Genomic DNA, 18,303 nt, shown 5'->3' with positions numbered 1-18,303 from the left:
TGGGCTTGACAATCAGAAGGTTGGCGGTTCAAATCCCCGCGACGGGGTGAACTCCTGTTTCTTGGTCCCTGCTCCTGCCAACCTAGCACTTTGAAAGCACGTAAAAGTGCAAGTAGATAAATAGGTACCACTCCGGTGGGAAGGTAAACGGTGTTTCCGTGTGCTGCTCTGGTTCGCCACATGACCTGGAAGTTGTCTGAGGACAAACGCCGGCTTCCTCCGCCTATAGAGCGAGATGAGCGCCGCAACCCCAGAGTCGTCCGTGACTGGACCTAGCGGTCAGGGGTACCTTTACCTTTATGGATCCCAAATGCCATTTCTCTTCAAAATGCAGCTCGCCTGCTGGTCTGGGCACAGGACTGAGCCCAGAAGTGGCTTTGTTTCTCCCCACCCACCAAGCTGAGCCTGCATCAGAGGAGTGAGCTGTGCCCCCTCTTTTCTCAGGAATCGAAAAATGTCAATGTTGCAGAGAAGATGCAGGAGTTCATGCGGAAATACGACAAGAACGCCGATGGGAAAATTGAAATGTCTGAGGTGAGCTGTGTGACACCCTCCCCCCTGCAGAAGTCCAGAAGCCCCCTGCCCTGAAGAGGGTGTGAGCCTGTGCATTCGGCAGAACGCTCGCCCCTCTCTGCATGATGACTGCTCTGAGTCTGCCTATATGCAGGCAGGGACAAACTCAGCAAAGGGGAAATGCTGCAGATCTCCTGATGGGAAGAAGATTGCCCCTCTTGCCACTGCCATGCCTCCTTGCTGCTCTTACCCTCTGGGCCCAATCCTCACCATCCCTCAGGAGGGCAAGAGGAGGTGGCTGATCTCCACACTGTTGTTGCTGTTTGCCTCAGCCCTGCTAGAGCTGCCTTCCCCAATCTGGTGCCTTCCGGTGGTTCTGAGCCACAACTATCAGTCCTCATCAGCATGGTTATGCTCCCCTAAGTCCCAGGATCCTATGGCTGGGAATGGCAGGAGTTGTAGTCCAAGACATCTGGAGGGCACCAGCTTGGGGAAGGCTGTACTAAAGCCTTGGAGAATGCAGAACAGCAGGCAGCAAGAGCCGGAGGAAGCCCATCTAGCATAATACCAAGCGGCCACCATGGCTTTCCAGGGTGAATCAGAGGGGACATTCCCAGCCCCACCTAGAGATGCCACCGGAATTTGAATACGGGACCTTCTGCAGGCCATGCAGGTGCTGTATCCCAAAGCGTTTCCCTCCAGAGACTGTTCAAGCTTCCCTGCAGCTGCTACATAAATAACAAAAATGTGTTTGTTAAGTGCATTCGTACAATGGACATCATATGTAGTTTGGCCCTTGGTTGCTCTGAGGAATCCTCCTGAGCATATTTCTCAGCAGCTTCCCTAATCTGGATTATGCTGTTCTAAAACCAGTCATTTTACCCTGTGACCAGGAATCCTTTGGAGTGCCAACAGTTCACTTCAGTGATCTAAAGTGGGCTTGCTCCAAACTGCCCAAGTTGAACTTCTCCCTATATTCTTTCCTAGAAAAATGGCAAGACAGAAGGTCAGGGGAAAGGAGACCAGGAACATACTTTTAAGCAGTTGTTCATATCGTCTACACTGTTCTCAACCAGTTTCTCTCTCTGAAGTTGACTTGCCTTTCTTATCTCTTTCTCCTCCCCCTCCCACACCCAGCTGGCACAGATTTTGCCCACAGAGGAGAACTTCCTGCTGTGTTTCCGGCAGCATGTTGGCTCCAGTGCCGAATTCATGGAGGTAAGAAGAACTTGGCTCCTGCTATCTCATTTGGGGCTCCTCCAGACTGTCGTGGGTTTTGTTCTTAGCAGGTGAATTTTGCAAGATGCTGCTGACGTTGTAAGAGTGATTGGTAGTGGATTTGTACTGGGCCATCCACATCAATCTGCTTCGTTAGTTATTCTGTGTTGCTTCCCCAGTATTATTACATTATTGCCATCTGGAAAGGCCCTCTTGCACTGCAGAGCACCGAGAGCAGGACAAAAAATACACAATAACATTTGTCATATGAAAAGTTACAGGATTTCAGCTCTGAGATAGGCACCAGCTGGAAACGGGCCAGCCTGTTCGCCCCAGAACTTTTGCTACAGGGCTACGGCCCACTTAGTGAAGCAGAGGAGGCCAGGCCAGCAGGGCTGTCATAAGGTTGGCATTGGGCAACTTCTCCCTGGAAGCAAATAGGTGCTGTCTGCCCTAGAGGCACATAAATAAATAAAAACGCCACTGATATGTCGTCATCTTGAGACATACATCCAACAGCTGTGAAACAGCGATCCATCCAAGCAATTAAAATGAATAATAGGAAATGAATACCGTGTTGGGAAATGAAACTGGAGTCCATCTGTTGTTAGCTAATGGGCAAATTAAGTTGTGTGACAGGCACAGGCAATTAAATATTAAAATTGATCTGCTTATAATAATTTGTGCTTAAAATATTCATTCTTTCAATAATGAAGGTGAACCCTTGACACAGCGTTTTCCACTGTGCTGGCCTTTCTCCAGATGAAAACAATATTGAGAATCCTTTCCCACTGATACTGAAGATTTGGAAAGCGGTTGCTCTGTGACACAGGATGGCTCCAAAGACCATTTCTTAATTGATTGAACTGCTCTCTGATGGATTTTCAGTTACCGGCTCATGATTGCTTTTTCCTAATCTGCTGATTCATTTGTTATTTTCTTCATTATTGATGCTGCTGCTGCTGCTGCTGTTCTTAGCCACCTTGGGGCATTTTGTGAGAAGGTGGGTTATAAATCCCAAAATGTATAAAAATCAATATAAATGCAATTGTTGTGACAAATCTGTGCTCTTTCCATTGCAGGCTTGGCGGAAGTATGATACCGATCGCAGTGGCTACATCGAAGCCAATGAGCTCAAGGTGGGCTGAGCTGAGGTCAGGGCTAAGAGAAGATAGAACCAGATGCAAAATGGCTCACAGGGATAAACATCTTTTAAAAGTTAATGCCAATTACATACTTGCGCACACACACACACACACACACACACACACTTTCTAATGCACAAATAGCCTCTGTGCAATATCAGTGCTCAGCATCTTCAAAGCACTTCTCTTTGGTTTTCAGTACTCTTTGTAATAGCCTTGTAGGGTTGGCCGGTGTTAAGATGGCCACATTATAGGTGGGAGCTGAGGTCGAGAGAGGCTTTCCTGTGCAAGCACAATGATGAAGTGAGATTTGACTCTCCCGGGTATTTTGTGGCTGGCAATTCACTCTTTGAACAACTATTCTATAACAACGACCCCCCCTCCCCTGCTCTTCACAAAGCATCCATTGATCACGGCTCTGATACTGCTGTTGTCCTTAGCACTTGAGGCGTGGCGGAGTGGGAGGAAGAGCAGCAGCACTAAGAGGCGGCTTCAACAAGGATCCAAACAGCGGCAACAACATCTTTTGTTTGTGCTGAAAATGGCCTCCCTATCCATCACGTTGCCATGCTCTTACGTGTTTCCCCAGCTGCATCCAAATCTCTGCATGGAGCAGGCAAGAGGTGTAGACTCTGCAGCATCTCATTGCTGTGGACTGAAGGAATGGAGGGGAATGGAGCTCCTCCTCATAGGGAACTCCAAGGACAAAAAAAAAAAAAAGATCAGGCAGCTGGATCAGGCCAAAGTGCCCCCCTTTAGTCCGGCATGCTGCTCCCAGGATGCCTCAAGTAGGAAGCCCACCAGCCAGACCTGAGCACAGCAGCAGCTCTCTCCCTGCTTGTGATTCCCAGCAACCGACATTCAGATGCACACTGCTTCCAACCATGGAGGAAGAAAATAGCCTTAGTGGGTAGTAGCCACTGATCTCCTCTTCCGCCTCCGCCTCCGCCTCCTCCTCCATAGGTCTGTCTGACCCTCTTCAAAAGCCACCCCCTGCCTGTGGCGTCCCTTCCAACTCTACAGTTCTATGATTGTATGTCACACTGAAAGGTGTGCTGCGCACTTATTCACAGTTTCTAGAGCACTTCTCGTGTGCAAATGCTTCTTGCTCTTTATTGTCGCCACAGCATTTGCCCTTAACCCCATTTTACAAATCAAGACTCTAAACCAAACAGAAGCCAGTTTTGGCCAATGGAAGAGTCTCTTGTTAAAAGGCAGCACTGCAGCTTTTATGCACAGCTCATTCCACTTCTTACTGTAATGTCCTGCTAGGAGATGTCTGGCCTTACTGTGGTGGGATTCTCTTTGCCTGCTTCCCCTACACTGTCACGGGGGACTGGGGCCAGTGGTGGTGGTGTTTATGCAGGAAGGACAATTGTAGCTGCCTTTTTCAGCAACAGTTGAGTCCTCCCCAGGATGCCTCATTTCTTCTGCATTTCTGTGCTTGCTTCCTAGGACATCAAGGCCTGTTGAGCTTACAGTTGAGCTTAGTTCTGAGTGGGCATGTTTACGATGGGGCTGTAAATCAATCTGCGCCTTCTCATGCCTTCTCTTTTTTGTAGGGATTTCTTTCGGACTTGCTTGAAAAAGCCAACCGGCCCTACGACGAACCAAAGCTGCAAGAGTATACACAGACCATCGTAAGTGCAAGAAGCCCCCTGGGAGTAGGAAGGTCTCTTGTGGGGATGGAGAGGTCCGTTGCTCAACTCCAGAACTGCCTGCAGGCTTCCTCTGTCCCCCATAGGCTGTATCCCCCAAAAGCTCCTGCCACAACTAATTAGTTAGGCTTTAAAAGTGCCCTCTCTGGCTGCAGTCCACATCAGCTTTCTTCAACCTGATGCCCTCCAGATGTTTTAGACTACAACTCCTAACCTTGGCCAGTTCGTTTTGTTTTTCCAAAGACACCAGAAGTGTCTTCCGTTTTCTTTTTTCAAGGGAATCTGGAGAAGAGGAAGCAAGTAGGCTTCTTCAGGGGCTGCTGTGCTACCTCTGCCGATTTCAGCAGAGGCTGTGTTCACACTCTGGTTGACTGTGCACTCCCAGCAGATCCAGTTCTGGGTTTTTAATCCGTGGTCGTTATCCCAAATGCATGTGTATTCTGTCCTTCATTATAAAATGCTACTGTTTGATGCCATTGTTTCTCAAACAGCTTCATACTGACTGGGGTCCTTGAGCCGCAGCCAAGGCGCAAAAACACCTTTGCATGGGGTAGAGACATCCCTGCCCTGTCAATGCCCCATAGTGTGTACACAAACAGAAACAAGTCTGACACAAATGAAGCTGTGCTGATGTGAACAGCTAAAGGAGAAGGTGCTCTGAAATGCAACTTCACTGCACTTTAAGGTGGTAATATGAATACACTTCACTTCACATTGCATTGCAGAGGGGCAATGAAAAGAGGCCATCTGGTAGGAGCCACCCAGAGTCAGGGGTGGAGGAAGGAGGGTGCAGTGGGTGTGGTCCGCCTCGGGTCTCATCACTGAGAGGGGTGACGAAATGCCGGGCAGCACTCACCGTGAGGCCTGCAGCACGCCCGAGCCACGCATCTCTCCTGGGAGAGACATGGTGGCTTGGGGGCGCGTAGGCTCCACGCTGCCCAAACGGTCCGCCCACTGCCTCCCCCCCACAGGTGTAGGGCAGCTGAGTGGGAGGAGGCAGGCAGACTCCAGAGGCCCTGCAGTGTCCCGCTCCTATAGGTGCGCCCCAGGCACCCGAGCGGCTTCCTCCACCACTGCCCAGAATGGCTGAGACAATCCAACCAGATGAGCAGCATATAAATAATAAAATTATTGTTACTGTCATTAGGAGTGTCTTGTTGCAGGCCAAACCTTTAATTTAGGAGCCACTCACGACTGTCGCTTTCTGACCCCACAGCTGCGAATGTTTGACTTGAATGGGGATGGGAAGCTCTGCCTGTCGGAGATGTCACGGTAAGATTCATAGAATCCATAGGATTGGAGGGGATCCCAAGGGTCATCTAGGTCACCCCCTGCAATGCAGGAATCACAGCTGATGGATGGCCATCCAACCTGTGTTTAAAAATCTCTAGTGAATGGGAGTCCACCACTTTCCAAGGGAGTCCATTGATCCATCACATTGTTATAAACCCCCAAAAGCCAAACATATTTCTTTGGTTGTGACTTTTCTGGCAGGGAAAACTCTGATTTTGTCTGAGAGTTTGCTGCTCCTGCCGTTTCTAAACAATGCTCTCGTGCCCTCAGACCTCCCCACACCCCTCCATATGGCAGAAATAATATAAGTGTAGAATCTTTTTTTCTCTGGGCGCAATCTCCAATGTACCCTTCCAGTGTGAATAGTTGAGTTTCTTCCTGAGTGATTCCCAACCTGATGCTTTCCCACTGTTTTGGACTACTACAGCTCTCCTTACCCTCAGCCAGCACAGCCAATGGGGGCTGCAGTCGAAAAGAATGAGGTGGTAGGCATTTTCCAGGTTGTGCAAGGCTGGATCAATGTGGAATAGTGGTTAGTGTGTCAGACTAAGATCCAGGAGACCAAAGTTCAAATCCTGACTCACCCACAAAGCACGCTGGGTGACATTAAATTAATGTCTGGCAGAAATGACTGGCAGAATCCGTGACCAGGGAGAAGAGTCGGTGGAAGAAGATTGGAAGAAATTTAAAGATTATCTACAGAAACATTGTAAAATTAATGAATGCTAAAATGATGTCGGAATGAAATGAAGCGGTTTTAGCAACAATGTTAAAAAGGAGTATGTAAAAATGGATTGTTAATAGATGAAAATATAAAGTTATAATATGTTAAGATAAAGAATTAAGATAAAAACAAAGAGGGAAAGGATTTGCTGAATTAACCATTCGAACTGGAATACAAAAAAGGGAGGTGTGAGGAGGTCAAGGAAACAAGTAAATGAAAGGCAAGGCATGGAAAGATGGATTTATTTTTAATTGTTTTTATTTCCTCTGTATTTTGTATCTTTTGTTTTCTTTTTTCTATTTTTTTATTACTTTTGTAATTTCTTTTGAAATTTTAATAAATATCATTAAAAAAAAAGACATTAAATTAATGTCAGTTAAATTTGGCCTGCAGCCTCACCTACCTCACAGTCACACCCATTTAACCCACATCTTGAGCAGACGGGTTTCTTGCCACTTGTCCCTGTAAGATGACCATGTTTCAAAAGGACTTCTGAGGCAAATGTCTCCAATCCCAGTAAGGCACGGTCCAGTTTCCAACTATCATCCCAGCTCCAGAAATCCACATTCCATCTAAAAGTTTGCCCCAAGCAAAATACATCTGGAACTGACAGACAAAACTCATCTATTCAGAGGTGGTGCTGATCCCTTTTCTTCCTGGCAAAAGTCATGCTGTACATTCTTTTGTCTGACATTATCCCATTCATGTTGCAGACTATTGCCTGTGCAAGAGAACTTCCTTCTTAAGTTTCAGGTAAAAAAAAGGGTTGGTGGGATGTTGGTGGGGTTGCTTTCCTCCTGTTTATCTTAATCCATGGGTAGGCAAACTAAGGCACGGGGGCCGGATCCGGCCCAATCGCCTTCTAAAACTGGCCCGCAGACAGTTTCAGAATCAGCGTGTTTTTACATGGGTAGAATGTGTCCTTTTATTTAAAATGCATCTCTGGGTTATTTGTGGGGCCTGCCTGGTATTTTTACATGAGTAGAATGTGTGCATTTATTTAAAATGCATCTCTGGGTTATTTGTGGGGCATAGGAATTGGTTCATCCCCCCCCCAAAAAAATATAGTCCAGCCCCCCACAAGGTCTGAGGGACAGTGGACCGGCCCCCTGCTGAAAAAGTTTGCTGACCCCTGTCTTAATCCATTTCTCCTTCTCATTTATTCAGGGAATGAAGCTAGATTCTGACGAATTCAATGCTATCTTTGCATTTTATGACAAGGTACAATATCTAGATCTTCACTCACCCCTTCTTCCCTGGCCAGGGAGGAGCCCCATTTTGTGGCTCACCTCAGGTGCCAAAATGTCTTGGGCTGGCCATGCGTGGAACTCTCTTCTGGCCCAAAAGAGCCTCAGCTTGGTCTGTTCTCCTTGGGGGCAATGAGTAGGCGTGTGAAGAAAGCCATCCAGCTGATACTGTTTCTACAGTTTGCCAAGTTGACCACTTTGTTCGAATAAAGTACGGTTTTCCTTTGATGATGCTTATATTTCCAGGGTTGCAAACAAGAAAGCAGCTGCAAAGCAGAAAATTTTCAAACAGCTGGGATGGAGAGTAAGGCAGGTGTGCCTGCAGATTACAAGTGAAGGAAGAGAAGACTTTCAGGGTTGGGGAATAGTGTACCTTGCATTGAAAGAATAGTCTAATCTCTCTCTATTATCTCCTACCATTAATATCCAGGATGGAAACGGCTTCATTGATGAGAATGAATTAGATGCTCTTCTGAAAGATCTCTATGAGAAAAACAAGAAAGTGAGTACATAAGGTGGTTTGTGTGTGTGTGTGTGTGTGTGTGTGTGTGAGAGAGAGAGAGAGAGAGAGAGAGAGAGAGAGAGAGAGAGAGAGAGAGAGAGAGAGAGAAGAACACACAAGATTGGGGGCGGGCCCTCCTCACCCCAGAGCACACATTATGAGGAATGTCCAAGCACTTACTGTGAAGATTATAGCCCGATGCACAAACATCAAGTGAGAAAATTTATTTGCAAATCTGTCCCAAAAACGATGTCTGAAAGATCGCACCGTTGCACCCTGTCTTGAGGGATCTAGTACCCTTTCCTTATTGGTGCAAATGCACTGCTAGCAATTGGAGGCTTAATTCAAAATGGAGCCTCTGGTTTTAAAATTCATACACTTAAAAGCTGCATGTGAAAAACTTCTCATTCCCCATAGTCAGAACTTGGAATTTTTAAGTGTAAGATTTGATTCTTCAGTGTAGTTGGCTTTCAGCTTTTATTAAACATTTACTTTTTGTATCCAGCTTTGTAGGAGTGAAAGAGGGGTGATTGTTGAGTTCTGGGCTCATGATATTAGGTGTGTGTGTGTTGGTCTCTGTGTGTTTTGAGACAAATCACCTTTCGTCCACAGCAGCCTGGGGCGATATACAACAGGTATGAACTGCATAACACAGACATCAATAAAACAGTAACTAAAATAAAAGTGTTAATGCAAAACTAAGAAGTTATTAAAATATTCATTCACATATTGTTGCTGCGGGTGAAAATCCCATAAATAAACTACAGAAGCCTGGATAAAAGAGTCCTCATTTGCCCTCTGAAGACCAGCAATGAGGGTGACAATCCTACCTCAAGGGGGAGACGATATCAAAGCTGGGGACCTCACCACAGAATTCCCTTTCTGCATATTCCCTTTTCCAAATACTGTTTGGGACCATAAGCAGACCACCCTGGGTTTTTTTTACATTAAAATAGGAGGCTAAGAAGTGCATTATATGATTCCTGCATTGTAGGAGCTTAAGCTAGATGGTCCTTTGGGCCCCTTTCAACGCTACAGTTCATAGAATCATATAATTGTAGAGCTGGAAGGGACCCCAAGGGTCATCTAGGCCAACCCCCTGCAATTCAGGATTCTCAGCTAAAGTATCCATGACAGATGGCCATCCAGCCTCTGCTTAAAAACCTCCAAGGAAGGAGTGTCCACAACCTCCCAAGGGAGACCATTTGCTAGGTATTCCATTCTATGCCATTTGCTAGATTTTCCAGTTCTCTAAAGCCTTGCTCTGAACTTGGCTCCCCTCTCCAGTCATGTGAAATTTCATTGCTCCCTCCCCTGTTCTTTTCCCTTTGCCAGGAAATGGGCATCCAGCAGCTGACCAACTACAGAAAGAGCATCATGAATCTGTCCGATGGGGGGAAACTTTACCGCAAGGAACTGGAGATCGTTCTCTGCAGCGAGCCCCCTCTGTAAAGATGAGCCGCCCCCTCCACAACTCAACCTGCCGCCCCCCGCCCTGCCACAACCAACCACAAAGGCAAAGGAAAAAGGGAAAAAGACCACGAGGAGCAACGGGAGGCCGACTGTCCAACCTGTACCTGGGCAATCCACTTGACCCCGCAAGGCTTGGCTTGCTGATCTGCTTGCTGACTTTGGGCACACAATTGCTGCCGGATGGTGGCGCCTCCTCTCCCAGAGGGGGCTCTGATCCAAACCATCAGTTTCCTCTTCCTGCTTGTTTCTCTCTCTGTGTTGGTTACCATAGTTTGTGTCCTGTACATCCTCAGATCTGGAGTGTATTTTATTTTTGCTCTTAATTTTTATCTTTTGCTTTCTTTTCACACTAAGTCTTCTTGATTACCAAAGAAGAGTTTACAAATAAAACTGATCTTCTGCTACGGGAATTGTGTAGTTGCATCTTTTCATTCCCTAAATGTTGCAAGGCTCTGCAAGGATGGGCCAGATTTTCAAGAGGGCAGACTTGGCACCCATTCAAATCCCTCTTTGACTGAAACTGTAAGAATCTAATATGCCCAGATCTTGGCAATGCAAAAGTGCAGCTGGCCTTCCCTTCTCATTGTAGACACTCTTTGGGGTGGGAAGAATCAGTGACTTACTGAAGTTAGCAATTTGTGACTTGGCTCATTATGGCTGTCTACACACAGCAATTTAAAATGGATTTGATGCATCTGAGGTGTGTGTCATCCGCATGACATTCTCATCCAATTAGCAGCCCACACTCCCCCCCCCTTTAATCTGGATTTCCTGATCTGCAGATAATGTGGCAAGGGAGGAAGGTTGGGAATTCAACATCACATCACATGTTACCCAATTCTGGACATACTGAAAGGTTTTTAAGCAGAGGTTGGATGGCCATCTGCCATGGATGCTTTAGCTGAGATTCCTGCTATTGGGGGGGGTTGGACTAGATGACCCTTGGATCCCTTCCAGCTCTAAGATTCTGTGAAGCACCTTGTCGGGGCAGGATTGGGCTTTTAAAATGTGCTTAGTGACGTTTTTCTGGGTGCTACCCCCTACATTCCTGCTTCCATTGATGGGCTCCTGCTGGGAGTGGCACAACACATTAAAATAAAGAAAATTAATGTGCTGTTTTATGCAAGTCTGGTATATCAGAAAACTTGTATTTAATTTATTTTTTTAGATGACCACACACACACATGTAAACCAATGTCTGTAAGCATGCTCACAATGAACCTCAGTCTTCCAGAACTCAGGGCGGGTAGAGGAAGTACTAATAGATGGGAGGGGACAACAGAACTCATCAAGCACCACCCACTAGTGTGGGTAGGAAAGATTGAGGCAGAGTTCAATTGAAAGCTGGCATGTGTGAATGAATGTGCATAAAAGCACACGTGGAAAAATCTAATCTGTGACACCCACATGTGCATGGACACTCTGGGATGACCTGGCATACCAATATGGAACAACCCTTGGTGGAGAAGTGAAGGCATGTCTGGATAAGCACACTGGATCATTTCCTTCCTTCCCCCAAATGTGGGGTTTAGACCCCAATCCATTTCACCCATTCCGCCTGTGTGCATATATTTCTAATTTAGGGACGTGGGTGGCTCTGTGGTCTAAACCACTGAGCCTGTTGGACTTGCTGATCAAAAGGGCGGCGGTTCAAATCCCCACGACTGGGTGAGCTCCCGTTGCTCAGTCCCAGCTCCTGCCAACCTAGCAGTTCGAAAGCATGCCAGTGCAAGTAGATAAATAGGTATCGCTGCGGCAGGAAGGTAAATGGAGTCACGCTGTTCTGTTACACCAGAAGCGGTTTAGTCATGCTGACCACATGACCCAGAAAGCTATCTGTTGACCAACGCCAGCTCCCTCGGCCTGAAAGTGAGATGAGCGCCACAACCCCATAGTCACCTTTGACTGGACTTAACCGTCCAGGGGTCCTTTACCTTTTTTACCTTATATGTTTCCAACTGCTAATAAGAACAAGCTGGATTTTTTAGTATTGTGAATTGTTATAACTGGAAACAAGGAATAGGGACAGATGTGAGTGAAGATCAGTAGAGGTGGATGGCTGAGCCCTCCCCACTATGCCCTGAGCCCTCTGTACAGATGGGGCATGGACAGTGATGGCTTTCATAGAAACTCTCTGTACATATTCAATAGTCTTTCCAAAGCTAGTGGAAGGGGATGGGGAGGAAAACATGCTTGGTAATGAATGTCATATTTTTAAAGAGCAGCTGACATTTTCATCTTGATAAGATCGAAGTTCAGGGCACTCAGCATTGTTTCCTCTAATTGCCAAGTTAGCCAGCAGATGGCTTCTAGCAAAAAATCTGTGGAACACAAGGAGGCTCTGATGTCCAATGGGAGATAAAACAAGATCAGACAGACAACATCTGCTGGGCTAGTCTTAATTGCAGCAAATTGCAATCTATGCTGAGGCTAAATTAGGACAGGTGTGAACAGGCGCACCAAGACCACCTGACTATTCCACAGTACAGGGTGCATTGAATCCACCCAGAAGCACCAACAATAGATGTTTTCCCTTGGCGCATCTCTGAATGCAGCTGGAATTTTGTTGTTGTTGTTCTTGAAACTAGAGCATTCGCCCCCATTAGTGCTGGACCTCTTAATTAGTGGGCTCTGGGATTCGCCCCCAGGGCCTGTCTCTTTTGAGAGGCTATTAAACAAATCTTAAAAGGCAGGGAGCCTTTGGTAGCCTCTCATTGGGCTCAGCCTTGATTGACCACAGTGGAAGATTTGTGCTTTGGGGGAAGAATGCGATGCGGTCTTCATTATCCTGTGTGGCAGCCAAAAAGATAGTCTTAAAGCAGCTGAGAGCTACAATAAGGGTTGCTCTAAATAAACATCAATAAATAGTTCAAACAAAACAGATGCCAACCATTTAGGTCTGCTATACACATTTTTCTTATGTGCATAGTTATTAAATGTTAACCACATTTTTTTCCAAAGATATGAATATATCTTTATACTCATGACTGAGCCAATACATTTTACAGCCTGAGGCAAGATCAAGGTGGTCTCTTCACTTCCCCCACACCACACACACATCCACAGGGACATAGGAAGCTGCTTTATACTAAGGTTACCAAACACCCGTCCCCGGATTTACAAATCAGTCCCCTGACAAAATCCATTGAAGTTGAAAAGTGTCCCCAGATTCATCGAAAAAAGTCTGGTAACCTTACTTTATACTGAGTCAGACCATTGGACCATCTAGCTCAGTATTGTCTGCACTGACTGGCAGCAGCTCTTCATTCTTTCAGCCAGAGAAAAGTCTTGTCCAGCCCTGTGTGGAGATGCCAGTGGGGACTGAATCTGGAAGCTTCTGCATACAAAGAATATGCTCTGCCACTGAGTTATATGCCCCCCTCCCAGAAAAATACAAAGTCAGAAATTAAACCAGATTATTCAACTGCTGCAGGTAACAGGGCAGGATCCTGAGGGCAGTAGACTTGCTCAGAGGTGCAGGTCTGGTCCCATGACACACACACAGCTCTGGCCTATAACAACTGCCCTCTGAGGCTGCATCTTCACTCTGCCTCACAGTGAATAATTCCTTTGGTGTTTATACTTCTTTTGATTTGTGCAGCAACCTTTTATCAAGAACTAACATTTCCCATAACTGACTGAACCATTCTAGCATAGATGTGCATTTGGTTTCTATATTTATCTGGTTGTTATTAAATATTTAGCTGCCGCTACTAAATGTAAAATGAAGTCCTTCCACAACTGGGGAGCAGAGCACCTAAAAGTACAGCTGCTGATCACACACTTAACAATTGTTTTCATCAATGCAGTTTGAGGACGTGACTTTGGTAGCTGAGGGATTGGGCCAGTGACTCCATATTTACACCAGAATCAGTGGAGTATGAGACTGAATTTCAGAGTCGTGGGTTTGAGTCCATTGGGCTAAAGATTCCTGCATTGCAGGGGGTGGACTACATGAGCCTCGTGCATGGGCATAGCCAGGATTTTTGTTGGAGGGTGCAGGCTTTTGTTAGTGTGGCAGAACCTCAGATTTGCATGATTTAGGGGGTACAGCTACCCCCCCTTGGCTACGCCCATGCCCTCATGGTTCCTTCCAATTTGACAATTCAGTGATTCTATATCTGATGCAACAAAGCTAATGTACAATGCCACCTAGCGACAAATTTGAGAGCTACGGTAATTCTTCAACGCTTTCAGAGCAAAAAGGAAATGAACTTAAGATGACTAAATATTGGTAGAAGTTTTGGGATCAATTGTCACTCTTCAATGCATCTCCTTGACCACTTATTAATATACAGGAGGTCCTTTGACCAAATGATGAAAAACTGAATAATTATAGACATAAGATGCTTACGCTTTAAAATAAAGAGGTATTCAAAGAAGGTGGGATTGCTGGACACCTGGCAGCTAACATGTGATAGTCATAACCAAAGACAACCACCCACAACCTAGGTCACTCCCTTTTTTTTTTTTTAAATATTTTTATTAAACAGTTTTTATAGCCACACAAACAAAACATAACAACGACAAATACATAAACAAACAATAACAGAAACAAAACAAAAAACAAGTATCATTTCATATCCTAATTTCTTAAACCTTTCTTCCTCGACTTCCTCATGCCTCCCTTTTCTGTATTCCAAATTCTAATCAATTACTCAGCAAATCTTCCCTTATTTTACTTTAAATTTAAGCTAATCTTCCTTATTCTCCTTGTCTTAACCATTGCTAATAGTAACCATTTACTTTCCAGTCCAACATCATTCTAACTTTCATTGATTTTGTAGTATTTCTTTAGATAGTCCTTAAACTTTTTCCATTCTTCTTCCGCTGCTTCTCTTCCCTGGTTTCGGATTCTGCTCGTCATTTCTGCCAAGCCCATGTAGTCCATCACCTTCATCTGCCATTCTTCCAGTGTGGGTAGATCCTGTGTCTTCCAGTACTTTGCAATGAGTATTCTAGCTGCTGTTGTAGCATACATAAAGAAAGTTATATCCGTCTTTAACACCCCTTGGCCGACAATGCCCAAGAGAAAGGCCTCTGGTTTCTTAGTGAAGGTATATTTAAATACCTTTTTAAGTTCATTATAGATCATTTCCCAGAATGCCTTAATCTTCGGGCACGTCCACCAAAGGTGAAAAAATGTACCTTCCTTTTCTTTACATTTCCAACATTTATTATCAGGCAAATGGTAAATCTTTGCAAGCTTGACTGGGGTTATGTACCACCTGTAAATCATTTTCATGATATTTTCTCTTAAGGCATTACATGCCGTGAATTTCATCCCGGTGGTCCACAACTTTTCCCAGTCAGCAAATAAAATATTATGACCAATGTCCTGAGCCCATTTAATCATAGTTGATTTAACCGTTTCATCTTGTGTATTCCATTTCAGCAGCAAATTGTACATTTTTGACAGATTCTTAGTACTGGATTCTAACAATTCAGTCTCCAATTTTGATTTTTCCACCTGGAAGCCAATTTTACTGTCCAATTTAAACACTTCATTTATTTGGTGATAGTGCAACCAATCTCTCACCTTCTCTTTTAATTTCTCAAAACTCTGCAATCTCAGTTTGTCCCCTTCCTTTTCCAGAATTTCCCAATATCTTGGCCACTTCGACTCCATATTTAACTTTTTAACTGCCTTAGCTTCCATTGGCGACAGCCACCTTGGGGTTTTGTTTTCCAGCAAATCTTTATATCTGACCCAGACATTTAATAGTGCTTTTCTGACAATATGGTTTTTAAAACTTTTATGTGCTTTAACCTTGTCATACCACAAATATGCATGCCACCCAAAAATATTGTTAAAACCTTCCAAATCCAAAATGTCTGTGTTTTCAAGAAGCAGCCAATCTTTTAGCCAGCAGAAAGCTGCCGCTTCATAGTACAGTTTAAAGTCTGGCAGGGCAAACCCCCCTCTTTCCTTTGAATCCGTTAATATCTTAAATTTTATTCTGGGCTTCTTGCCCTGCCAGACAAATTTAGATATGTCTTTCTGCCACTTCTTGAAACAATCCATTTTATCCATTATTTGTAATGCTTGAAACAAGAACAACATTCTTGGCAATACATTCATTTTTATAACTGCAATTCGACCTAACAAGGAAAGCTTCAAATTTGACCAAATCTCCAAATCTTTTTTCACTTCTGTCCAAGTTTTTTCATAATTGTCTTTAAATAGGTTCACATTCTTAGCTGTCATATTTATACCCAAGTATTTCACTTTTTTAACCACAGTCAACCCCGTCTCATTCTGAAACCTTTCTTTTTCAACCTGTGTTAAATTTTTCTCCAATACCTTAGTCTTTAACTTATTCAATTTAAATCCTGCCATTTGACCAAACTCTTGAATTATTTCCAAAACTCTTTTCGTACTAGCTTCTGGCTCTTGTAATGTAAGTACTAGGTCATCTGCAAATGCTCTCAATTTGTATTGTTTAGCTCCGACCTGGATCCCTTTAACCAACTGGTCCCTCCTAATCATATTAAGCAAAACCTCCAGGACCGATATAAAAAGTAGTGGGGAGATAGGACACCCCTGACGTGTCCCTTTTTCAATCTTGAACTCTTCTGTAACCACATTGTTTACAATTAATTTTGCTTTCTGTTCAGAGTATATTGCACCTATACCATTTTCAAACCCTTGGCCTACCCCCATCCCCCGGAGGTTCTTCAACATGAAACTCCAAGATATATTGTCAAAGGCTTTCTCAGCGTCCACAAATATCAGAACAGCCTTAGTGTTTATATTCACTTCCAACTTCTCCAAAATGTCAATTATATTCCTTACGTTATCCGACAAATGCCTTTTCGGGAGAAAGCCCGCTTGGTCCCCATGAATCTCCTCCATCAAAACTCTTTTCAATCTCTTTGCTAAGATGTCAGTAAAGATTTTGTAATCCACATTTAGTAACGAGATGGGTCGGTAGTTCTTAAGTTGGGTCTTTTCAGTCTCTGTCTTTGGTATAAGTGTAATGTAGGCCTCCCTCCACGTATCGGGTGCCTTCCTCCCCTCCATGATCTCGTTGCAGACTTCCTTCAAAGGTTGTATCAACCCTTCCTTCAAAACTTTGTAATATTTGGAAGTCAGTCCATCCGGTCCAGGTGATTTGCCCAACGTCATGCTTTGAATGGCATCTTCTATTTCCTGTGCTGATATCTCCTGGTTCAAAATAGTCTTACTTTCCTGCGAAATCTTTTTCAGCCCATTTTTCTCGAGGAATTGTTGTATGTCCATTTCTTTCTGCGGCCCTTGTGTGTACAGTTGTCTAAAGTAGCTCTGAAAACAGTTCCTAATTTCCACTGGGTTACATATGTTCTTTCCCTCCACTTCTATGTTTGTTACCGTGTTGAGTTTTTGTCTCTTCTTTATTTGCCAAGCCAATAACTTGCCACATTTGTCTGCAGATTCAAAGGTCTTTTGTCTCATTTGTTTAATTTTCCATTCTATTTCTTGATTCATCAGTTCCATGTATTGTGTTTGATACAATTTAATTTCTCTTAAAATCTCTTGCGATTATGGCTTCAATCTTAGTTTCCTTTCCCCTTCTTTTATCTTTTCCAAGATTTTCTCTTTCCTCTCATTTTGCTTTCTTTTCTTTAATGTGTTTTGTTGTATCAAGAACCCTCTCATCACGGCTTTACTTGCGTCCCATACTATTCTTTTTTCTACTTTAGTCCTTAAGTTGATTTCAAAATAATCTTTCAAAGTTTTTTGGGCCTTCTTACAAATCTCCTCGTCTCTAAATAAGGTGTCATTCATTCTCCATCTGAAGGAGCCAGTTGTTGTTTGCTTCATCACCATCTTTACTGCATTATGGTCGGAGAAGGTTTTTGGGCAGATTTCCACTTTCTTTATATTCGACGCCATACTGCTAGTCACCCAAATTTGGTCAATCCGAGTCCATGTCATTTTGGCTTCAGAAAAGAAGGTTCCCTCTCTTTCTAATGGGTGTTTTGTTCTCCAAATGTCAATCAAGTCCATATTGTCAGTCATTTCAAAGAAAGTTTTTGGTAGTCTTCCATCTTTTGTAACTACCTGTCTTTGTGCTTTATCCATATTTGTTGAAACTACTCCATTCATGTCACCCATCATAATTAAATTGTAATCCATATAATCCATCAAAGTCTCATGCAACTTCTTAAAAAATTCTGCTTTCCCTTCATTTGGTGCATATATTCCCACTATCAAAAGCTTTTCTCCTTGAAATTGAATTTCAATTGCCAAATATCTTCCTTGGTCATCTTTAAAGATTTGTTTCGGTTGCAAATTTTCCTTTGCATAGATCACCACTCCTCTCTTTTTTACTCTGTCTGAAGATATAAATTCTTGTCCCAATCTTTTATTTATTAATAATTTTCTATGTGCTCTTGTCACATGAGTCTCTTGTAAACAAATCAAGTCCAATTGGTCTTTCTTTAAAGCATGAAATATATTTTTTCTTTTTCTGGGATTATTTAAACCGTTACAATTCCAGGTTAGAAGTTGCAAAGCCATGATGGGATTATTTATTCTTTCCTCCTA

General features: G+C 43.9%; 1 protein-coding gene across 1 annotated transcript in view; it reads left to right on the top strand.

Annotated features, from left to right (window-relative positions):
• Positions 1-10,177, top strand: part of CALB2 (calbindin 2) — a 32,652-nt gene extending 22,475 nt beyond the window's left edge. The window contains exons 3-11 of the mRNA XM_053399390.1: positions 445-534; positions 1,651-1,731; positions 2,814-2,870; positions 4,439-4,516; positions 5,751-5,806; positions 7,265-7,304; positions 7,719-7,772; positions 8,229-8,300; positions 9,636-10,177. Coding sequence (XP_053255365.1) covers positions 445-534; positions 1,651-1,731; positions 2,814-2,870; positions 4,439-4,516; positions 5,751-5,806; positions 7,265-7,304; positions 7,719-7,772; positions 8,229-8,300; positions 9,636-9,752 — 645 coding nt within the window. The 3' untranslated portion in view covers positions 9,753-10,177. The remainder of the gene's footprint in view (positions 1-444; positions 535-1,650; positions 1,732-2,813; positions 2,871-4,438; positions 4,517-5,750; positions 5,807-7,264; positions 7,305-7,718; positions 7,773-8,228; positions 8,301-9,635) is intronic.
• The last annotated feature ends 8,126 nt before the right edge of the window (positions 10,178-18,303 follow it).

The sequence above is a fragment of the Podarcis raffonei genome, chromosome 8, assembly GCF_027172205.1.
Source record: "Podarcis raffonei isolate rPodRaf1 chromosome 8, rPodRaf1.pri, whole genome shotgun sequence".
In the NCBI taxonomy this organism is placed as follows: Eukaryota; Metazoa; Chordata; class Lepidosauria; order Squamata; family Lacertidae; genus Podarcis; species Podarcis raffonei.
The sequence above is the reverse complement of the archived record's forward strand: the minus strand, read 5'-3'. Positions and strand labels throughout refer to the sequence as shown.